A 25,397-nucleotide genomic window follows, 5' to 3' on the forward strand; every position below is an offset into this window, starting at 1 on the left:
CGTACCTTGCTCATTGCCTATGGGGACTGCTATTTATGATATTATGTTCTCATATCGTCATTAGTAGTGTCATATTAACAATCAGGTGATGGCAATGAGTTACCCCAGAGGAGCAGAATCTAACACCAAGACCTGTTGTGCATGTCTCCAGTTAACAGATCTAATACTTGGCGTTTTCTGGCTGAACTGTTTTTTTAACAGTGATGTTCCTTTGGGTATTGCATATGATTAGCATGTGAGATACTGACCCTGTGAATAATTGCCATGCAATGCATAGTATCCTTTCGTGTTTGACAGTCTGTTATATGTAGGATAGGTATGACATTCTGGATGGATGAATGGATTACATGCGTGTTGCTTATTGCACAAACCTTTGTTTCACCTGTTTGTCTAGTTAATAAGCCTCAAAATTGGGCAGTGCTACAGATGAGAAAGAGATCAAAAAATTAGGAAGCTAGTATTGAAAATCATGGTGTGCGCAGGTGTATGTAACTGTCACCCGCAATTCCGATTGAAAAAACACTCCGTTAATGAATTCAAATGTTAAACTGTGGCTAGTTTTGGTAAAGCCACTTGGAGACACTTGCCCTGTGGCAGTGACGGAGACGCTAGGATGGGGACAAAAGGTGTGTGTTTACCTATAAATATCCCATGGCTTTGCCATCTGTTTCCATGGCATGCCTCACAGTGGCCCACCCACCACCTGGACACACACAAACACTATCACAGTAGGCACCTCAGGCTGTGGTCAGTTTCCCGCCAAAGCCCTAGCCTAGCACTCTGTGCCATGCTTCTTTGTGAAGACACATTTTAATGTCGCTCTCCCACTGTCTCCATTATCCCCCTGTACGTAGTTGACATTTTGACTTATTCCGTGACCCTCAAACAACGTATCAAAGGAATAACACATTCAAGAAGTGAAGTGACCATCTGCTAGGCTGCTCCTTGAAAACAGTTTGTTGCTTGGCAAATGATCACGCAAATGGTAAGTCATTCATTTTGTGTGGCTGAGGAGTTTCTATATTTATTTATGATGTATTCCTTGTTGTAGAGGGCAGAGAGCCATACAGCTTATGTACATAGCGCCTCTGCATCTCTCCTCGGCTGATTTCCGCACACCTTCCAAGGGAGTTGTCATCACCCTAGGTCAATGTCTAAACTTTCCCATGCATCAAAATATATTGTAATTGACTCCATTTGTTATTCCTCTTGAGATCTGGCATTGTCTGCATCTCTGAAGGCTGCCAAAAGCAATAACATTTCAGAGGCATTATTTTCATTCCAAATTAAGTTATTTTTTTTTCGAGTTCTGGGGTGTCTTGGCTGCCGAAGCTTTCCACTATGGCCCTGTACCTACACTGGTACCTACATATTTATTTTCTGAAGAGCTGTCATACCATGCCAGTACTCCCCAGAATCATATGTATATAATTTTTGCCGGACTGTGTAAGTGGAGCCGGCTAAGAAGTGTGAATGTCTCTCACTAAGTGAGTGAGTGACTGACTACCCCTTGTTAAATAGCGTAGTGGTTGGAGACGCGGACCTGCAACCAATAGGTCCCACATTTAAATCTCGTCACAATCAAAGCAAATTATGCATTCAGATTAGTTTCCGGACAGACAAAAACTTTGCTGGTTACAACCTTCAGTAGCTGCATTATAGTAAGCCTAAAATAAAACTGTTCACGGTTATATTGCAACTATGTCTGGTGGGTTTTCGAAGTTTGCATATGTGCATGATTTTTGGGGTAATATAGCCTGGATCAAAACCACTTGGGCAGTAAAAGAGTAGGGGTTTCTCATCTTTTCACTTCACGAACAAGTCAGTTATCGTCACCTATATTGATAGTTATTGTATCAATGTCATTCACAAATGAAAGAAAAACAAATGTTTTTGTGCCATTAAATAGCTTTGGCTGTGTAAAGTTTCTATTCAGTCTCACTAGAAATTGCTCAGTTCTTATGACTATTCCGAGTAGTATGTTAGTGGATACTAGTAAGCCGATTACTGGTTAATAAGTAGTTAAAACGGCCAGTGGCAAAAACCATACATGTCATAGATTCTATTTGTGGTGGAGGTATACTTAAGAAATGTTAATCAGTTTAACACAATGCTTAATGTTGTCTAGCAAAATATTCAAACTTGGTGTGATGTTAATGTGTGACGAAAGGATCTAATGTCGAGATGCTCTTCCAACACTGGGCAAACATATAGCGCTGTGGTGTAGTAGACACAGCCACTCACATGGGTGACCTGGGTTTGAATCCAGTGAGGGCAACAAACAAAATGTTTTACTTTTAATTGCGGGCTGGCTGAACTAGGCTTGCCTGGTTCCTTTTCTGTTTATTGTTTTTTTGGTCATAGCTCACCATGTGAAGGGTGACATTACCCTTGCTTATGTGTTTAGCGGGTGCCTTGGTAAATCAAGTAGTGTACCCGTGCTTTTATTCCTACAATAGCACTTGTATAGCAAAGCCTGAAAGGCATAATGGATTTTTGTCAGTGAGAGAGACTGATACAGGCTGCAACATTTTTAATTTGTTGACCCCAGGGCAGCATTCAAAACCTTGTTTGTTATTTGACCCGAGTTTAATGATCTGGTGAAACGTTAATGGGAATCATTCTTGTCTTCATGTCAAACTGTAGTATTTTTTTCACAAATTGCATGTGTGGCTGCGTATGATCTTATCTTTCCCTCTCACTCACCCCTCCGGACGAGGGAGTAACTGTGACAACAGCTGCTGGCATGTGAAATTAATGAAATAAGCAATTTAAAGTATAAATCTGATACATCTTCTGCTCAGTTTATTGGCCTCTTAGCGGACAATCTTAAAAGTATATAGCGAGTATATAGAAAGTATATACCCTCCCCTCACTCTATTCACATGAAACACATGAACAAATGTGAGACTTGGGGAGGGTATGTCTACATGCCCATATTACTGATGTCTGAATCAGTCTTTTTGTTATCTACAGTTTGCGGATCACCCTCAAAAACATGTAATCGAATTGTAGTTTTTCAACCAGACATGTAGTTTTAAATGCAATAAGAAATACTTTCTCTGTATGCTTAGTAGTTTAATATGTACCTTATTTAAACTACGAGGCTAGCCTAAAACGCCCTATTCTGAACAATCTTGTATTTAGAATCATGACTTACATTTTGTGGGTCTGGGGGTACTCTGGGCATTACTGACTCATGAAAAAAGTCAGTGGAAAGATTCAGGAAAATTTGACCCTCCCATCAGAGTTTATTAGCCACAATTAGCATGCTGGTTTTCAAAACTGTACGATTATAATGGCTAAACCAAACAAGAAATTATTGGAATAGAATTTGCCTATTCTTGGCATATTCTTGGCATACTTACTTGAAAAATTATCAGTAAAACAATTACGTATTATGTGTATTGTAGGCATGATAGTATTCCTACAAACAAAAACATATGTTTTTATGTAAGTAGCCTAATAATTGACTGAGGAGTCTAAGCATATAATTTAATGAAATTACTGAATTCATATTTTATTTTAATATTTAAATAAGTTTTTTTTTGAGAGTGCAACTTAATTGTGCTCGTATCACCAATTGACTCAGTTGCACCATTGCCAGCAGTGGAAATAATTTAAACAGGCTTTTAATGGGCATTTCACATTTTTTTTCAAAAAATTTTTGGCATAAAAACAAAAGATCTCTTCAGTAAAATTTACAAAAAGCAAATTAGAATTTTATTTGACAAAAATTAGAAAGACATACCTTAAAACAATAGTTATTTTTGAAACATCAATGTTGATCATACCCATGTGATATTCTGCTTCTGGCGTTACTAATTACAAGAAAAAAGTATTTTTTCGCATTTCGTTGGCCTGATACCAGCAGCCAATGCACTTGTAATTACGATAACAGATTGCATGGTTACACAGCACATTTGCGTTTATCCCGCTTATACCATAATAACAAACAATTACAACACACAATTCATGCTCTTTTACAGTTTGTCTATCAAATTACCTATAAGAAACTGTAATGTAAGCATAATTTTTGGGTATTCTACTACTGTTGTCAAAAACACAAACATTTACATAATAACCGGTATAAATAACCTTTTCCTATTTCATTTTAATTTCAGAAATTTCCAAAAATGTTATCCAGGCAGAAAGATCTCTATCAAGCATGGTTTTGTTCCAACGTTGTAGTAAACCTGCTGTTTTAACGTTAGAAGTTATTTGTTTCATTTCACTTCACCAATTTTGACTGTTTTGTGTCCATTATGTCCATTACATGAAATCCAAATAAAAATCAATTTAAATTTCAGAGTACATACCTCTGCAAGGGACTGGAGACTTGCTTAATTAATATAGGGAGTGCACAGAACATTATTTGGTTGTTGCATTTAATTTACTAACATTAATTTAACATTTAAACTGAAGCGGAACTGAACCATACAAAAATTGGTGAACAAATATGATGGGAAACCCAAGTCTTCCATATTACAATTGCTCCGTCTGCTCTACTTGTGCTATGTGTGGGAATTGTATATTGTATGATTAAGTTGTCTTCAAACGTTTTTATGATATGAGTAAATATGTCACCAAATTAATTTGATTACAAATTTTCTATGTGTACCGACTTTAGCATCTCCTCATTAAAATAATCTAAGTTCTATGTCTGATTGCAATAACAATTGAGACTACCTTAGAATTTGTTTTCATCCCATCAGAAAGGATTTTACCAATATGAATGGCTTGCCCCTACTAACCCTTAATTTCTGTAGCATATTCCAACATTAAGGTTTTGTTGCACACAATCTCTCTCAATCAAATTGATAAATCCTTAACTATGATAACACTTTGTCAAATGGGGGATTTGAGAGAAAATACAAATTAAAAGACTAAGTGGAGCGAAAGTAAGATGGATTTATTTATTTATTTCCATCCGATTAACACAGCATTGATGGGGAATTCTAATTATGCGCGGCTGTGTACAGTTTTGGATTTACACACCCTGCTCGCAAGTGAAATTAATTTAATTGTGTGCAAACTACTTTGTTTTCTGGTTCTCAGTTGATAATGTCATTTGTACAGTTGCATTCAATAGCAGATTTATTGACTTATTTATATCCGAGTTTAATTGGGAAAGTGTGTTCTTGCTGTCTCGGCACGTTGATGAACTTCTAAATTCTCTCCTTGAGAAGCTCTGTTCAAAGTCATCCCATAAAAAAGGCAAATTGAATTGTAAGTCGAAATGCTCTAAATGGAAGCATATCGCCCTGGGTTAATAACATGCTCTGAACTTTCCTAGTCCTGCAGTTTACTGTAAATGTAAATTGGCTCATTTGTTTGTTGCTTGGCATCACTGTAAAGATCCACTTCTCTTGCCGACTCGTGTTATTCACAGGGAACAATTTGAGTGCTTTGTCACAGCAACAGTATCACTTTCACTACTGCAACTGAATCCACTTTGATTCCATCTGAAAGGGGAACATGTGAAGTAGTGTTGATCCGTTTCTCTCACCCTAACAATAGTATTCTGTTGCATCCATTTTCTGTATCTCTTGCACTTCATTACTGATTCACTTTTACTGATTCGTTGCCACGAGGTAGACGCATGTATTCTGTATAACTGCAAATAGGTGTCATGTCAATCAAGTCGGTTGTCTGAGCAACAAGCAGTTACAAAATGTGAGCACAATGAGTGCCTCAAAATAATAATCTCCATATTCTCACCTACTCTCACACAGTTCATTGGTTTTCTTCTCATCAGCCTGATGATTAATACTCAATGCCAGGATACTAATAAAGTATAATGTGTCTTAATATTAAGAAGATGGACAATGGTTAAATACATGTCTGTTTTGGGTAATGTGTTGATAAGGGGTCGTTTCAAGGTTGTCTTCTATTTCCACTTCGAGTTTCCGCACGCAATGGTGAATTGGAAATCGTCAAGATTGTGTCGTGTCGAGTTAATAAGGCTGGGGCCGGGGTGAATTGTATGGCACGCTGAAAGGTCTCTACTTTTAACGTCTCTGGAGCTTGAAACTCATTTACCATCTGATTGAAGGGCTGATACTGCTGCAGTGGCCACACTCTCCCTCTCACACCCCAAACTGCCTTCATTTGTCAGCAAAGAATATAGTGAACTTCATTCTAAAGGCGAGCTAATGAACCTTTACTAATGGCAGTGGGTGCGCCTTGTAATGTCGATTAATAATTTTTCACCTCCTTTCTCTCCACCACGATGTAAGTCTTCATTTGTCAAGCGGATAGTCCAGGCTCTGAATCATGCAAACACGTCTTAATTATGTCGTCTGAAATGAATGTGGTTTAGACGTGCGAAGGTTAGAACCATACATCTGAATCCTAATTTGTAAACCAATCCATCATTCTGCCCTTCTGCTTCTGTTCCTGCTCTCAGACGCACACGCACATGTAACGTATGTACAAATTCACACATTCAGTGATATTTAGACATGCATAAAGATTCACTATTATAAAGATTCATGTGCCCTGAAATTATATTTGAAATTAATTGATTGGTCTGTATTGAGATATTGAGAACTTTTTGATACTTTTAGACCCTTAAGCTTTCTGTCCACTATTCTAGCATTTCTTCAGCATTCTGAAGGAATCATTGCATCAATAATAATAATAATAATTTTAATAAACTCTTTAAAAGGTGGGACCTGGTTTCACCATTGGGGTGCCAGGACAAAGATGGTTAACTGGATGCCTGTGTGTAGGAGCTGAGTGACATTGGAGAACTTTGGAAGATTAAACCCCAGACGGGCTGTGTCATTCTAGATAAGTTACAGGGGTTTGATGGCACAACAGGGAACTTAACCAACAGTTGCAGTTGTCCAGGTGTGAGATGACAATGGCCTTGATTAAGACCTACGCAGATTCCTGTGTGAGATAAGGTAATACTCTACAAATATAGTGGAGCAGTCAGTTACAGATGCAAGTCACAGCCTTAACGTTTGCAGATACTGCCAGGGAGTCTAGGATCACACCATGTTTCTTTTCTACTCTGGAGGACCCAGTTGTTGATTGTTTTTGCGTGGCCTGTATTTTGGTTTGTTGTACCGTTTGCACTGTTCACATTTTCTTGGAAATATCCATAATAGTATGGTTGATATGTGTGATTTTATCTGGCACAGAATCATTTGAAATAGTTTTTCTTCTCTGCCGCATTGTGCCAGGTTCACTCAGGTTAGCCTAAAGCCAGAAGAATTTCAATTTCAATAGTTAAACAAATCTTCTGAGGTCAAACAGGCATACAGAGTAGCTTAAATTAACCCCTGCAGGAACAAACTCAGTGCCAGGCTAGTACCAAGGAGAAGCAATGTGCAAGTAATAATGGAACGATATGATGATGAAAACACCTACATACCACACAACTAAAGTGTGAAATTGTCCTGTACTTCTCTGCTATTCAAATGTAATGTAATTATTCCACAAAAACACTTTGTAGAGTTGAAGCAAGCCCCAGGAACTTTACTCTTAAAAGCTCTAATCAAGATCAAAATGTGATTATTTTTGCTGTGTCATTTATTTATAAATCTCAATTTTCTTTGTTACCTTTGATGGCATTGCATGAACATAGGATGAAATATTGGTGTCTTTTTTCCATAAATCCCAATTGGAAGTGGCACCTTCAACAAATGACTAAATATAATGGTGACATATTCACATTAAAGCAGATGATTTGGTATTTTGTTTTGCACACCTTCTCGGTTTTACGAGTAGGCATTTCTTTCACTGCAGTCAATTCTTGTAGGAAATAGGACAGAGTGTAATGAAATAGTTCTCATCTGTCCTTTCCTCAAGGAAATGCCTTGTCCTCAGAGAGCTCTAGTAGCATAGGGCAATACCACAGTAGTGATGCTGTAAACCTGAAACGTTTTGACCACAGAGGAGTTTGTCTTATTGTGTAACTCCAGTCATTAATATGGCTAGTGCTTCAATCTCTCTCTGTCTTTCAGTCTCTCGCAACTCTCTCTCTTGCTTCTCATTTATCGTTCTTTCTATCTTCTGCTCTCTTTGTTTGTCCTTTTCACTCTCATTCTGCTTGTTCTTTCTGCTTCTTTTTTCTTATCATACTTGCCTTCACATTAGGCATGCATATCAAACCCATTTCTAACCCCTAGAAAGTATATGATCGCAATGTTTGTGTAGCATGGCTGCAGACTAAAGCATAGATTATTTAACAAATAACTGGCATCATTTTGTGTGTGTAAGAAGTTACCTGGAAACAAATTGTGTGCTTATCCAGTTTAAAAACGCTAAGATGTGCACGTTGTCAAAAAACACTAGCAGGTTTTGCTGACAGCAGTTATTAGGGTAATTCTTGATATCCCAGAAATCCTCTGCCCATGAAGAAACGTTCACATAGGCCTAATGGTTGTGTTCTTCCCTTTTCAAAACTATATGAAATGTGCATTCGGTAGATACCAGTTTTTTGTTGAATGTCGTTCCCTGAAACAAGTATTATTTTGGTTTTAATTTGACTAATGATGTCCCGAAAGGGTCCTTACTTTGTAATAAACTGACTTCCTGCAGTGCCTTCTAATAGACAAGGAGGAATACCAGAATTAGTAATGTATATTTATTTTCAAAAAAGCACCGACTGACCATAACAGGGCCTTTTTTTAAACTTACTTCAAAAGAGGCATTTCCATATTTTTTTGTAGGACTCACTTTGCATTTCACATCCAGCAAACAATCAATCTGATTTGTTTCTCTTTCATTCTAATGGGCTTCCGAACTGAATCTGTGATTAAGTTTACCCAGAAAACTAATTAACACTGCTTAATTTCAAAATGTGACTTTCTTGGTCCATTCCCTAACTGTCATGATAAAAATATAAATTATACCCTTCTAACGCATAATTTCAGTGCGTTGAAATTTTTATTGCGGCCTTCAGATTGGCTTATAAAGACACCTTCCTCTTTGCGTTGCTTAATTAACCTCATGTACAGGTGCATTTCAAAAGCATTTCATTGACTGCTGATTCTTGTCATGCTCTTATAGTTATATTCAAATCTCAGCCTTCATATAAATGCATTGTGTAACATGGCAAATTGCTTTGTTTAAAAGGATTGCACCAGAAAATGGTATGTTGTGTGCATATGCTCTGCAGTCCCCTGACATTGCCCTCTTAGGCTTTGTCATATTGCTGTAAATGAGTCTTCTGCAGAATCTCAGCAATCTGGTCCCCTGTGTCTCAGTGCCATGGCTACCGATGCCAGTAAATACTAGCTACTGTACCTCAGCTCTGTCATTAGCTGAGCACTGCATTCAGACGCAGTCCCTCCAAGTTTCCCTGAGCCCTTGGCGAATGATGAATGTTTCCCAGGTATGATGCATCTGTGTGCATCTAATCTATCCATCTCTGCCCGTCTGTCTGCCCACTTCTCAAGCTCTTCATTTTCCCCAGCTATCAGTGTCGGCTTAGATCACAACGATAACAGCCCGGTTGCTCTCTCAGGGGCGGTATCGGTGCTGGAGTGTGGCTGTGTTTACTGCAAGGGTGCTGCTTTACCTACCCCCACCCCCAGAGTGAGACCGAACGATCGGCTTTAAGGGCCTTGATTAGGGGCGGGAGGGTACAAAGTATATCCCCCAGTCACCAAATCCCTCCATACACCCCACTAATGACAATGACCTCACCCTAGCTTATCCTCTGTATTCGTGCTACCCCTGCTAGATTGATTTGTGACCCTGCCGTGAGTGAGAGACAGTGTCTGCCTCTGTGCCCAGTAAGTGCTTCGTCCCCTCTCCCACTCGGCCTGGCAGTGTGATTGTTAGGGAATAAAAAGAAAACCAGACAGTAGCTGTAAGATTGGCTGTAAAGCAAGGCTAGGCTGCCCCGATGTCACTAAGACTACCGCTCTCTTGATAGCCTCCGCATTGCTCATTGAAGGGGGGTCAGGAAACATGAAGGCCGCCTGGCCTGGATAAGCAAGCCCAGTGGCGAACCCTGACACGCCGCTTGCCTGCCCTCCTATAACACAAGGCAAGTACTAGATGCGATGAGAGACAGGATTGTTATTACCAAAGTTACAAGGGCATCATTTGGTCTATACAAGGTAGGCAAGAAAAGAAATTGAAAATAAAATGTTTGGGGGGGGAGGGGGTCATTGAAGGACAGGTACACTGTGGAGATATACTTTGAAGCAGGGTTTTATTATTGAAGATTTGAGTGCAATAGAGATAGGCAAGTTCAAAAAGCCATTTGAAATTAAATGCGGAGGCTTGATTTGAAATTTTCATGTGAAGGTTTATCTAAATGGCATCGAGAGGCTTTGAACTAGTCAAGATGGAAGCACTTTTATTAAGGAGGATTCTTTCAACAGCCTGGACTTTGATCTTCTTTTCCATTTACCCGGCTGTACTCTCTGAGGCTTACCATAGCTCAATCCATTGTAACTCCATGGAAGTCATATTGTTTAACTATCAGGCACTATTATTTAATCAATCTTTTTAGTATAGTGAAATATTCTCGATAAAGACAAATGATAGAAGTCAAATAAAAGACACATAAAAATGCTTGAGTTTACACATTCCTCATGTAACATTGGTAACCCGGTGGTCCAATCTGTAGACCCAGTCAGCCTGATTCAGGGGCCTGTGCACTGACCCATATATTTGTCTGAAACCGGTCCACACAATGTGGAGTCAAGGTCGGACGTGTGTGTGTGTGTGTGTGTATCAATAACACTAAACGGCGGTCCTAACATGACACTGCTAACTACTCTCCTCGTGTCCCGTCTGATCCCCTAAGACACTCACAAGCCTTTGAAGTCCCCACTTGAAAGGGCTAATCTGAATAGTGAGAGTGTGCAGTCCAGAGGAACACTGTAAACAGTGATTAGAGACTGATTAATGAGCTCCAGCCACTGTAACAGGCACGCACACCCGCTTTCCATGCCACACAGAAAGTAGGGCTCTGACAACCTGGAGAGAACCAACTCTGCCTAACCTTGGCAAACCACGCTAATTGTAAATGAGATATTCCGATGATAAGAAGTATATTATTGTCATGTTGTTTATTCTTTTACACAAAATTAATGATACCTTTTTTCTCCATCTTTCTGCAGTTTCTGCCGAGATCCTGAAAAGCAGTCTCAGCACCATGGAGCGACACATTCAGAGACTAGAAAACGACATAGAAAACTTCCCCAAGACGGACAACGAGAAGGATAAGTTTGTGGAAAAACTGTCTATATCCTTTTCGTGCTTTGCATCGATACCTCTCTCGTCTCCAACTGTTGCTGTGATAGAAAGCCATGCTAGTCATGTTTCGGCCATCGGGCGCCTGTAGATTGTTCACCAGAGAGAACTCGTGTGTGCTGTGTTTGTGTTCTCCCTGGCAAGAATGACTAGTTAAGGGCTATAAGTGTGACTTGTGTGGCACCCGGGGGCTTAAAGGAATGGATATGCCTGCCTTTCCACTAGTGAGATGTTTATCAGATCCCTCCTCCTCCTCCCTCCAACGCTCCCCAGAGAGAGTTCAGGCCTGGAGCTATTTTTACCGCTGCTCCACCACTGCTTCCCCTTGGGGACTCTAATAGGGGCTCGTTCCCCACCTCCTTATCGCCCACCTCCTGATTTCATCTCCCAGCTGGCCACAGGCCTCTCCACACAGTCCTTCTGTGGGCTATCACCTCCCGCGGCTCCTCTCTCATTTCGATAACAGAGTGCTTTCACTTAAACTCAAGCGGTTAGGATCTCAAATCAAATTAGTGATGCCTGGGCACTTCTCGGACTCTATTTAAAGGTGGAAGGCGCCACGGCAAAATGTTCGCCCGGCTATCTTGCACCTACACACACTAATATGGGATTTCATTAGTTGAAACCAACTCTGATGTCAACAGCTTGGGGCTGTCATTCTTCCTATGGATATTTGTGCAATAAAAAGACAGACTACCTCGTCATCTCCCTGTGTGGTACCACATTCATTAAGGGGGCGCAAGGTTCAATTAATGGTAATTCAGAATTTCCGTAGGCATTCCATATGCTTAACACCCACTTCAAACAGCATTTAACCCTAATTTGAGCTTTTTGTGAAAAACTCAATGTAGAGATTTATTCAGGCTTGTGTTGTGCGTTGGCTGGCTGGCATAAGAGTAATAGCTGCCTTGCGCATTAGCAATCAGTTCCCAGTCAGATTGGGCCACTAGAATTGGTTTAATAAAAAATAAAAAAACTGAGGCTCAGACAAAGACCTCCCCTGCAGCTCTGAACCAAACATAGCAGGAAAGGCAGCTCAGGCCCCATGATGTCAGTATCGATTCCTGGGCTCCTTGGAGAAAGTGAGCATGACTGAGAGGAAATAGAGAACTGCAGATATACTGCAGTAGTGCTCTGCCTCCCTGTCTGGATCGTGTCCCTAGAGAATGAGACAGAGGAGAGGGAGAAAAGAGGCATGACTGGAAACGCCCTACCTTCCCATCTCACCTGATCCTGCATCAGAGACAGACTGGTGCATAAGGGACATTTGGCTGGGTTCTTCTAGGTTTCAGTCTCATTGTGGGTGTAGCAATGGGAAGAAGGGTTGCAAAACAGTTGTTTCATATTTTTATTTTGTTGTCTTTCATCCGCCGCCTCTGTGTAGCGGATGACTGACAGGGGATAGTAATACAGCTGCACTCACTCGTTCGCGCATGACAGATTAGGCATTGTCACCTCACTAAAAAAAGCCACAAAGCTGTTTTACTCTTCCTTCTGTGGTGCCCGTGATCAATGTGGGGAGTCAAGGTGATTCCGATGTTAAAGAGGAGAGTGCATTGGGGTGCATCGGTCCTCCCTCTGCTCTGTGTGATTACCCGTTAGCAAACACCTCTGTCTCTCCCCAGGGTGAGGTTGACCTGCGGGTGACCTTTTTGGAGGTAGTTCATCTACTAGTCAAAATAACAAGGTGTTTGGTAAACATGGCTCTTGGGTGACCCCACATTAATCAATTAAAACAATAAGGCAACAAGGGTAATCCCTTGTTTTAAAAAATATATTTTGTGTTTGGACTCTGAGATGTCTCTCCTTTCCTTACTCTGAACACACTCTTCAAGGTGTCTTGAATGCTTCAGGCCTCTTCAGCTGTTTGTCTTACCATTCATGATGTTGAATTGGAGAAAGTACTTATTGATTTTGCCTTATCATCCTGCACTTATAGTTTCTCCTTGAACCTTGAAGAGAACATAAACAATGAATTTGCAAAAGAGTTTCATGTGTAGAACATTGTGGGGTTTGTTTTGGTTGCTATGCTTTTAAATCAAGAATTGTGCATTCAGATCAAAGAAAAAGGTGACAACATAGGTCTGAAACCAGTGTGAGTATTTCATTCTGAGGTTTATGTTGCATATTTTATTTTGACTTAGATAACTTAGATAACTTAGATAACCTTAATGTATGTGTAAGATATATATATATATATATATATATATATATATATATATATATATATATATATATATATAGTGTAGTAATGCTCAGTACATCTTGTCAATAAAATATTTGTTTTTAGTAAGTCAGGTCTTGGGTGGAATGACTGACTGCATTGCATTAAGCCACCTGGTTAGCAGCAACTGCTTTCAACTAAAATCTAGCTAGCTAGAATGGGTATGTTGCTAACAAAAGTTCATAACTAAATAATAAAGTTCAAGTTAAGCCCAATGAACCACTAATACAAATATACTAACAAAATGTGGTGTTATTATATGTTAGCTAGAGTATTACATTGTAATTAGGTAATTTTACTGCATTTCGTTGTACTGTACTTGTTCAATTACAAAAAAGTTTCATACAAAAAAAAAAGAATGTTATAATAGGATTTAGCTGGCTAAGTAGCACGAGCCAGTTCGCTAACCTTACCTCTATATGCTTGCGAGGGTATGATGAGTTTTTGAAAGCAGAGATGGCTGCGTGTTTGGGAATAAAAAGACAACATTTCATGATGACTGTGTTGCCTATTTTAAATTTAAATCGAAACATGTCATGCCACTGTGGCCAGTGATTGGAATTTCCCTCATCAACGTCCTCCAATTGACAACTTTCCATTTCGGTGTCGGTGTCTGTAATTTAATTAGGTACGCCTGTGCTCGCACTCCGATGCAGATTTAAAGGAGCGGGAGGGAACACCCAAACTCAAATCAAATCACGAAACATAAAAACTCAATATTTTTTTGGACATACAATTGAAGACAAAATTGTTACGGAAAAGTAGGTGAAGTAAAGTGTAAAGAGTGCAATTTATTAAAAAAAAAATACTTGAGTAAGAGTAAAGATTACAAACCCCAGAATGTAACTAGAAAAGTACTTGTTTCTCTGAAACTGTACTCATTTACTCATTTGCGTTACTTGTAACGCGTTACTACCCACCCCTGCTCATATCTGGTCTTTATCTATTTTATCTATTGATGAAGATAGCCAGTACCCATTCATTATACAGGTATCTGTGGGCCTCGCAAACAGTCCAACGGCAGTACTTCATTTAGCTTTATTGATACATTTTCTCCTTTTACAGTAAAAAGCTAATTATTGAATGCAGTGTTTGTTCATTAGTTTAGTGATCCATATCAGATTTAGTAGGATCCCACAACGGCTGGGATTTGAGGCATCGGCCTCTGGAGGTCCCTAATTCACTGGAGAAGCTGGGGGTGGTCCCCCACCACACCCCCCTTATAAATGTGTGACTGGAGGGCACGAAGGCTTTCAGCCCAATAGGGACTGTGGATACTGTGTATACCAGGCTCTAATGGGGGGGAGGTGGGTCGCCATGGCAGTGAAAAGCAGTGCTAAGCATTGATGGATGGTGGTCCTGTCTTAATAGGTCCCCCCGTGATACTCAACGCCATCATTCAGCCAGCTGATATTTTGCTTAACCTTTCGGCTCTCAAAGGACCCTGAAAGTCAAAATCAGCTTATGTCATTTTTAAAGCCCCCTGACACATTAAAACCTGGGGCTATGCTCCTGAGATGCGGTGTAATAGCGCACTACATTAGCCATGCGCCATATAGAATCAAATCTACTGCTAAAATGCTAAAGGTACCACTACTTAGCTGCAGCAACTCCTCCTTAACATGTTTGATTTGCTTCATTGAATTATTAAAATAGAAAAACACGCAACACGATTATCGGCATCAACTTGGCATATCAACTTGTCACAGAGTATTATATAAAAATGACGCCAGGAAAGAAATGTATGGATTGCTTCTCTAGTAATGTTCCCCCATATCATACTAACAACCGTAATACTACTTCTGATGTGTCTGTACACAACCAGAAGAGCCAGTACTTTCTATAGTGAATAAAAACTGCAGAGGAGGTATGCTATTGCCTCCGGGCCAGCGCTACTGGAAGGCCCACACATGCCTAACTGTGTGACTGTGTAACGCTAAATCAAGATACCCAGACAGACTCAGCCCCCACACACACACAAACACACAGCTAGATTTCCTCTCCTCTGGGCCAGAGCTGCACTGTAATACCACCCTCATGTCCTGTGCATTGACAGATGCATTTATGCAGGTATTACCTTTAGTTGTTCGCTGGTACATCAAAGGAAGGTATTTGTTTGTTCTCGGGCCGGGCCATGCCATAAGAAATCTTTAGTCGTTTCACAGTATCACATGACCATGCCGTTTTCTCTTAATACAGTGGATATAAAAAATCTACACACCCCTGTTAAAATGCCAGGTTTTTGTGATATAAAAGAATGAGACAAAGATAAATCATGTCAGAACTTTTTCCACTTTGAATGTGACCTATAATGTGAACAATTCATGTCAGATTGTGACTTTTTATATCCACTGTATTACATTTGTGATATTACATAATGTTGTGTTAACTATCCAATTCCCCACTGTTAGCTGCAATCCCTTTCATAACTATGTGTGGTTGCTTACATGCGAGCTCAAACTTGTTTCCTGAAAAACTTCCTATTCCTAAACAAAGGATGACGAAAATTGTGTTACCTCACTCACATTGTAAACCACCTGTAAAGATTCAAACCTGATAGACCTTTAGGCCATTATGAATGATAATTATATCTCATAGGTGGAATTACTTCAAATGTGTGTGCCGTTATAATCCAGCTAATTTGTTTACGTTTGCACTTCCAGTTCAGCAGACTGTGCTGGCATTTTCAGTACAATGTTTACCTCACCAACACACACTTTTTGTTAGCACTATTTTTTTTAAATGAAATCCTCTGTAAATTGTGCGGCCTATTAATTCATATTTACAGCACAGATAAGCCCCAGAGCCTTTTAATTAAGCAGAAAGTTCACAAACTTCAACCAAAGTAAATAAATAGAAAAGAGGACAAAATAACAGTACATTTTCTTTATTAGAGTGTTTGTGACCATTTTTCACTAACCCGTTGTGCCTATCCCACTTTTTAATACTGTGTTAATGTATTTCTTAAATCGGGATGTTTGAACCCTGAATGCGGATTGGCTTAAAGTTGTGATATATGAGACTGTATTCCACAGGAATTCTAATAGCAATGATGACAGGTTATAATGGCAATAAGGCAGCTCAGTGGGTTAGTTGTGTATGGCCTATATACCACATCTAAGGGTTGTATACGGACACTCTGTCTTGTGGTATATTGGCCATGTACCACACCCTGCATGCCTTGTTGCTTTATTACCCTACACCCTTTGCATGGATGTCTACAGAGGAAATAAACAATAAAGCCAGCTATCCTGCATAAACAGTATGCAAGTTTCATGCAGCATGTCACAGGAGGCATTAGGATTTTAATTAGCTAATATTAAGTGCCGATCAAAATAAACAACATCTAGCAAAAAGGGCAACAATGATTGCAACTGAAATAATGATGGACAAAAAGAGGCTGGGGTATAAAAACAAAATAATGGTAAAGCTTGCAAATGTTATCGGGTTGCTGTTTTCCACCAGATCCGTGTTGTTTTGGGGGAAATTATGGTTTCCAAAGCCATGTGTTTTGTGTGATATCATTTTGCATAATGCTAATATGCTAATTATCTTTGATTGCCTTGATGTGTGGCTTGGTGGAGGGTACGTGTCTGAATGAGGGGAGGGAAGCTTGATGACTGCCTCTTCAAATGACATTTTGAAGCGTTCTGACAATGTCACCTAACAACAAACACCCGAGCTTTGGGGAGACAACGGTTGTATTTGTATTGTAGTGATTAGAATAGTATTTAACACAACATCAATGCCTATTAATGATGAATGCCACAGTATCTGGAATGTGTAAGCAGTGGGAGTGGTTTAGAGGGAACTTAACTCAGCCACACATTGGGTTGATTAAATAGACATGTTGACGTACATTCTACATGAGCCATATATTAGCCTTTAATCAAACTTTGGGTTTTCGCCATATTAACCCTAAAATGGTATAGAAGAGTTAATCTGACTTTAAGGAAGTAGATAAAATTAGTAGAAATTAGTTGCCAAAATCCCAAACTATCAGAAATCAACAGAAATCCATCTCGCATGTATGCAATCTCATCTGTAGTAACAAAACTCCCTAGACATACCATACTGCCATGTCAAAGTATTGGCCCTTTTCACATGATCCCTGTCTTTACATATTTGTTACACTGAACATTATCTGATAGCGTTACAGTTGATTTGAGTATCTGTTAAGAGTGAACGAATAATGCAGCATTTTGATACTAATTTCCTGTATTTAACTAGCAATGTTTTGCAACACTCAGGTCTCCTGTTTGAAAAGTAATGAAAGTAATGACACTCTCATTTTCAATTACCAGTTCTGTCACCTTTATCTGCAGTGACTGCAACCAAATGCTTCATGTAGATGGAAAGTAGATTTCACATTGATATGAAGGAATTTTGGTCGACTTCTATAGTACTGTTTTATCTTGGCAACATTTGTGGGTATTTGAGCGTGAATTGCTAGTTTCAAGTCCTGTTCCACCATCTCACTTTTGGTTTAGAGCTGCACATAGGCCATTCCAAAATGTGCAATATATTCCTTTTTAAGTCATTCCAATGTAGACACTTCTGGATCATTATCTTTCTGCTTGACCCAGCTACTGTTCAGCTTCAGTATATTTAGTGTAAATGGCCAAATCATTTTTCACCCTGTGGAGTTGGGTGTTGCAATACTTTGTTAATTAAATAAGTCAAATGATTTACAAAATGATTGTTATGTGATCGTTGTGTTGATTTGATGGTGGTATTTGGTAGTTTTTTTAAAAGGCGTAAAAACTTCAGAACATTTTGAAAGGAGGCAAATCTTTTCACACTAGCAGTAGCAGCAGTCATATTATTAGTTACTAAAATCAGTTTTTTTGTAACTTTCCTTGTTTGATGGTTTTGGTGTCCATTGGTGGATGGTTACTGTGGTCATTTTTCTCCCTGTATAAACAGTATCAAGTTTGGAACCCGTTCAAGCTCTGACACACAGCATGTCCACAGTGTATTCCATTTCAACCGGGCTGACATATTCACTAAGAGGACACGTGTTTCACTTATTATCAACATCCAATCCTACTTTGTCACTCCTTCTGAGTCGAGCATCCATGTTAGTGCTGCTGTCTGCCTTCACAGCCCCAGACACAAGGACGTCTCAATGTCTCAATGTGCTGTGTCATTATGCGACTGAATTCCCCAGAAATTCTTCAATCAATGTCTTGTTAGGCTGCAACACTGGGGCCTGATGTGGCAGGTCCATTAGCCAGTAGAGTTAGCTGACAGTCTGCCTGGCCTTCCGGCTCCCTGGGGGTGGATGGAGATCCAGGGAATGGGACAGAGGAGGGTTGTGGTGAGGCTCCAGTAAACTGACCTCGGCCTAACCTCTCCATACTCCTGTGCAACTGCACAGACATAGTCCCACAGATCAAGCCTCAGTGACCTGCTTGCCAGTCTGGGGGTCTTTGAGGGATATACTCCCTCAGCTCTTCTCCACAGGGATAGCATACCATATGGGCCAACCGTGTCCTAGGAGGCCCTTAGCCTAGTATCCTAGTATCCTAGCAGGGACCTAACTTCCATTCTTACAAGGTCAAGGGTTGAACTACAGCATATGTAGCCTGCAACTATTAAACAATATTTAACATATCGCAATACAAACCACATAATACAAATAGATTTTCAGTAATATCCTTCTGAGCTTTGATGATAATTTATCTTAGCTATTTGGGATTAGTAGGACCTGATAAGTATACTATCTAAGCATGGCGCAGACAACTGTCCTCTAATAAGGACAATAGGTTTAAGTTAAGCAGAATGAAGTACACAGTGCAGGAAGCCTAAAACATAGTGTCCTCATATGCGGATACAGGGTCTCAGGAGCTTTAGAAAAGCTCTTCCCAATATCTAAAAAGTAATGCGCAGGCCTATAAAGCTTTCTGTTATGCTAACTGCCTTCAGTTACTGCCTGATCACAAACACTTGCTTGATAAATAATGCCTTGCAAGGTGAGTAAAAATAATGACTGGTCATTTGCAAAAAAATACTAGAACTATGTGAACTTAAAATGTTTTAGTAAGTTGAAGGGACGTTATATTTGGTTGTTCACTACAACTAATGTTACTGTGCAAGTAATAAATAAATATACTTCAGAATACATAATGCAATTTAATGTGAAATAAATTGTGGTGAAGAAAAGTTCTTAAACATATCTCCAACAGTGGAATCTCTTTCACTATCTTTGAAAAATTCCTCTGTACACACTTAACCATTACATTGGTTTCTGATCAGCCAACTAAACCAAGGATTTCACAGGAATGTGAAGTTCAATATAACAAAAAACTATATATAAACATTTGTCAAATTTGACCCTAAAATTATAAATGTATGATGTCCTTGGACAAATTTATGTCTACAAGCAGCTTTTTATGAAATGTAACTGTTATACTTAAAAAGCCATAATTCTGTGTTTCTAATTCATCGTTTTTAACATTATATAACGTACAGTAGCAGTTTTAGTACCTGACTATGTTTTGTACTGTTCACTTCCTGATATGAACTCTGCATATCCTATGATATTCTCTGTGATATTGGCTGCTTTATGCATGAAGTTTGGCCTGAATCCAGACAGATGATTCCTTCTTTGACTTCCTTCTTCAATAACTTGTGCTTTCTTTGGAGCCAGCCGGCTCCAATCTGCACCTCATTACCCCCCCGAAAGGCACAGGCTTAGAGCTGGTTAATAGACAGAGCACAGTCGGCCTCATTTGTCATGGGCTCCTGGGTTTGATGCAAAGCCCCTCAGCACTTGTTGCAGCAGCGCTAATCCTACTGTAGAGACACAGACTCGTCTCTCTTTCTCTCTGTGTCTCTCTGTCTTTCTCAGCCTTCTCACTCTCCCACCGTCATGCCTCATGATTTCACTTTCATTTGATGTTTTAATGAATTCTGGTACCCCCTCTCTGTTGAATTGGCGCCATTGTCTGCAAATTGTTCTATCAAATTCAAATCGGGGGAACTGTGATTCGTGGTGTTTGTCTCTTCGAAGTGAGACAGGGTTTACGTTTTTTTTTTCCAGACACGACACCTTGTCAGTAGTGAATTGGAAGTGTATGTTCTGTTTGACTGCTGGGATTTTATCTCCGGAAGCCAAGACAGATCACATGTTGAATGGTGGTGTTTTCATGTAATTTAGCATAGGTTTAAATCACCAGCTAATGCCTCTGCACTTTATTTCAAATTAGGACTGCTTGTTTGTGGCCATGAAATATGAAAATTATGCTTAGGAGCAAACTCCTTTCCCTGACATTATCAAACAGGAAATTGGTTAATCAACTGATTTAGCTGTATGCATGCACACTGCACAGAAACTTGATTGAGTTCTGACAGAATTGTTTTCACACTTGCAAAACTCTGGGGGAGCTCCATTGAAAATGTGGCACAAGCTACTTATTCTCAAGCTATCGATATCTAGTTTACACAACAAAACAATGTAGCGTCTCAAGTCTCTTTTGATAAGTCACAGAAAATATAGTGTAAGGTAAACCAGCTCTTAGACTACTCTCATACAGTTCTGGCAAAACCTTGAGACATCGCCCTTTGCTGAGAAGCACTTTTTGTTACCTTTTTGGAAATGTTATCAGAAATCCGTCACAGTAAGGGAAATAACTGTTACCCAGAAATAATGTTATTATGGAAAAAAAACATGCATTGGGGCTTTTATGTTATATATTTTGTGCTGACAGCATCTTGGGAATACTTATTTATTCTGCTGTCTGCTTAGCTCCATTGCTGCCGGTTGTAGCCCAGCGCTCTTCCGATATCCATGGTTTGGTTCTGTTATCCTGACAGTACAGTCAGATCAGTGTCTCTACCCTCCAAATGGCTGCAGGGCTGTTGTCTGCCTTCCTGCCCATTTATATATGCACACTGACATACACTTAGCCAGATTTATTGACTGTGTTTGCCTGCTTTAAACCAATTAAGAGGTTCATTATGCAAATGAAGTGTACTAATTACCCCCAAGTAACTAATTGATTGTGAGATATATTGTCGACGTCAGACTTGACTCCTAAGACAGGATTTGGCCTTCAACTGTCTTAGCGGGCCTTTAGATAAAGGCAATTAGGAAAGAGCAAAGAGACAACCAAGCCAGCGCCAAGCCAAGCCATGTCAAGCCACAGCTGCAATCAGTAGGGCATGTCATGCAACGCTCAGATAGAATATTCAGGACCGATTTAGCTTGAACAAACGCTCCTCACATGTAGCGTCAAGGACCCTCAACAGCTCTTTTTCATTTTACTTAATCGTTCACAATTTTCAACCCTGCTGAACGCCACCCAGGTTACAGTCTGAGCTCCAGCTTATCAAATTCCTCTCAAGAGAGACGACAAAAAAAGTCAAATCAAAACTGAGCTGCTAATTAAAATGAATCCACGACAGCCAAGAACACTAACAGTTACAAACAGCAATCTGATGGCAATCAACAGGGGTTTCTTCTATTAATTGGCAAACATGAGGCTCATCAATCACACAGAGGGAGAACGTCGGCTGCAGGAGATGGTCCCTGCCGCCATATCCTGTCAGAGTGGGCCCACCACAGGGGGAGGCAGCATGACAGTGCGTCTGGAGGACAGTCATGGAGAGAGGGATAACTTTTCCCCCCATCTCCTCCAACCCCCCTTGAGCTCTCAGTAGTAGTGTCTCACTCCCTCTCTCACTCTCTGACAGCCTTTGTTTCCTCGCCTGCACATTTCAAATGGGATTGGTTGTTTTTCCACTGTCAGTCAACCCCTGTGATGGAATTGTCAGCACCGACGCAATATATTGGGTGATGGAAAAGTATCAGTCTTTTACACATAGACACATGCAGTGCACAGGTACCCTACAGCCCTTTCTGCTCTCTCTTTCTTCAACATAGGTGTAAAAAAAAAAGCAGACTTATTGCTATATTTGCAGCGTGGCGTCATTTGCGATGTCTAGACGCCTTTGATTTGTTGACTTCAATTGTGGTCCGGAGTGCCTGGAGTTATCACAGCGTCATCAAATCCCACATCAATCTCTGTAAAGGTCACTTGACTTATCAGCTGTTGGTAGCTAGTTGTCACAAACACCTAGTAAAGTTTGGCAAATGATCACTCCGGGGCTAACTCCAGGGTGTAGAGACCCATTTCTGAATGCAGCTTGTCATTCCTTTGGGTTTATCACAAACCCAAATCAATAAGTTAGCTAGATAACTTGAATGAACACCGAGCTAATTGGCCTAGCTCTGGATTGTCTGGTCAATTAAGAACAAAAGACTTGATTAAAGAATGCTAGGAGTATCAAATACGTTGCACCGCTCCCATGTAAAGCCTATCTTTCAACCTGAACCCTAATTTCAAGATATTTTCAAATGTCAACAAGCTGAACCCTGCATGGGTATTTTATTCAGCCCTGTTTGGTTCTGAGGCCTTTGCACTATGAACACTTTGACTCTAAGTAGCACGATTGAACCCAACCAGTAAAACAAACAGATGCAGGGCACCTTGCTCTGAACCAGTCTCCCCGGGGTCTATAAATACACTGGGTAATAATTGACTGCTCCATCGATATCCCGCAATCAATGCAACTCTTCTTGTTCCCTGGTGTCGCCTGATCGATTTAGGCCAATCATGGTAACTGCATGGCTCAAATTAGTTATTGCGCTCGTATTCTGCACAGGCATCGACACGTCTGGTCATATAGTTACTTAGTGCAAAGTGCCAAGCACAATGTATATGCCTGAGGGCAATAGTGACTTTTGGATGGATAGTGGTGATGCTGGTGGTCATTATCACTGAGCGTTGTAATTACAACTACAATCAAAGCAAGACAGTGGTTGATTTGTCCCCGGGCTGTGTTTTAACTTGTCTTTATTTAACCAGCTAATGAAACCTTTGTTATACCCGCAACCTTGACACAGAGCATTACAGCAATCTACAAGTCAGGACAATACTCTTCCGGGCTGAATTTAATTGACGATTAGCCCTGAACTGAATGCAGAGGTAAAAATGGCGCGACCTCTGTAAACATGATTACAGGAGATGGGTAGCCCAGCTGCGCGGATGGCCGTGGGCCGCAGGCATGCAGCAGCACAGCGGGCACACTCGCACACACAGACATACACAGACACACACTAACACACAGACACAGAAACAGAACCACGCGCTGGCAGACACGTCCAGTCATTTCACAGGAACCAGGGAATGTGTGAGGTGGTACGGCAGCCGCGGCCGCCAGTGACCTTGACTTGACCTTCTGGTGATGGAGACTTAAATATGATCCGCCTGGCTTTTGGTTGCTTCGTCTCCCCTCTCCCAATGTGCAGAGTAGAATCAGCGATGGGATCCTTGGCGTCGAGGACAGAGACCGGTTTTGGTGTCGTATATTTTTGCGCCGGAGAGAGAGAACTAGCTGCTGAAACATACCAGAGACTTAGTTTCCTTTTTAGCTCTCTCCCCATTTTTTGCCTCCACCTAGGACCTCTTGGTAAAAAGGGGTGGAAAGCCGGTTCCCTTCAAAATTGTCAATGCATTCTCACACCTGCTTTAATTAGCCGTCGACAAGGCAGTTGACAGGGAGGAAGCGCTGGCCGGCTGCGACCCCATGTCACGTGCCGAGAAGCGTAACACAGTTGTGAAATGTGACACGCCCAGGGGTGGGAACATAGGTGTGAGCTGTGGGACACGTCGTCTCTCCCATGGTCACATTACAGTGGCTTGTATCTACTCCCAGTGCAATACGTCAGGTGTCTTTTAGAGAATGTCTCGTGATACTTTGTAATAATGTGACGCCAGCAAGTTCTTTATTTTTATATTTTTTGACCGAGGTCTGGGTGATATATCAGGGGTTTGAGTCGTTTGGGAGGGGGGGCAGGAAGTGGTGAATTTTGTTTTTTGGTGTCTGTATTTTATTTGTCTTTATTCCGTGTCAGTTCCTTGTGTTATTAAAAAACACCCATTGTGTTACAAAAAAAGCACCTGGTCTGTCTACATTAGTAATGGGATGGTAGCTCCTGATGAAACAGATTTGAAACATTTTCCTAGTTCCAAATGGAATCCAACTCCCATTTATTGCATTTGGTTTGAGCTCTATGGGCCCTTGTCAAATGGAGTGCTCTGTATAGGGACTGGGGTGTCATTTCAGATGTGTCCCGCTCCATACATGACTAATGGGTCCAATCTATCTACGTGCACAGGGTTATGCGTAAATAGACAGCATTATGCAAATAGCTCAAACTTCAACTGAAGTTCTACCGAAGTGTAGTATTTTCCCAGCAAAACTGACGTCTTTTTAAGACTTTTTGTTAGAAAGGATAGGAGATAATTATGTCGAGGTTATATCTGCACTCTGGTTTCTCTGATGTTAGCCTGTGATTGCATCATGCTGCTCCAAGCTGAGCATGCTAAAAACAACTGTTTGTGTGTTTGTTTCAATTGCCAATCATTAGAAAGCAGATGCTAAACCTACATTTGAAAGTAGGTTCACTCTCGGTAAGGGCAGAGGAGTCAAAATTAGTAACGTTCCCACAATTCATCAGCCATCTGTTAGCCAATTGTCCCATATCTCAGGTGATGGGATACAGAAAGGACCGGGTGCATGTGTTTGCGAGCCCGATAGCCTGGAGGCAGTGTAGAATGATAGCCGCGAATGAGGCATTTTCCAATGGCGTGATTAAAATGATTGAGGACAGTGGCGATCTCATTCATCTCAGAGCAAGGTGATGAGGGACAGTGTGTGTGAGTGTTTATAGCAGATCTGGAGCAGGCTGTGAAATGGGACTGACGTGGGGAACGGTTAAAAGCCCACAGGACGGGCTTCTCTTTCCACTCGCTCCCAAATCAACAGCAAAGTATTTACCAGCCATTTGCTAATTTGACCTTCTTCTACATTGGCGGCAAAACTGTAAACTAGCTATCTGATACACAGTATCTCACAGAAGTGAGTACACCCCTCATAT

General features: G+C 40.5%; 1 protein-coding gene across 1 annotated transcript in view; it reads left to right on the top strand.

Moving 5' to 3' along the window:
* Positions 1 to 25,397, top strand: part of diaph2 (diaphanous-related formin 2) — a 529,613-nt gene that overhangs the window by 400,637 nt on the left and 103,579 nt on the right. The window contains exon 24 of the mRNA XM_034291816.1: positions 11,094 to 11,218. Within this exon, the coding sequence (XP_034147707.1) occupies positions 11,094 to 11,218 (125 nt within the window). The remainder of the gene's footprint in view (positions 1 to 11,093; positions 11,219 to 25,397) is intronic.

The sequence above is a fragment of the Esox lucius genome, chromosome 4 (assembly GCF_011004845.1).
Source record: "Esox lucius isolate fEsoLuc1 chromosome 4, fEsoLuc1.pri, whole genome shotgun sequence".
In the NCBI taxonomy this organism is placed as follows: domain Eukaryota; kingdom Metazoa; phylum Chordata; class Actinopteri; order Esociformes; family Esocidae; genus Esox; species Esox lucius.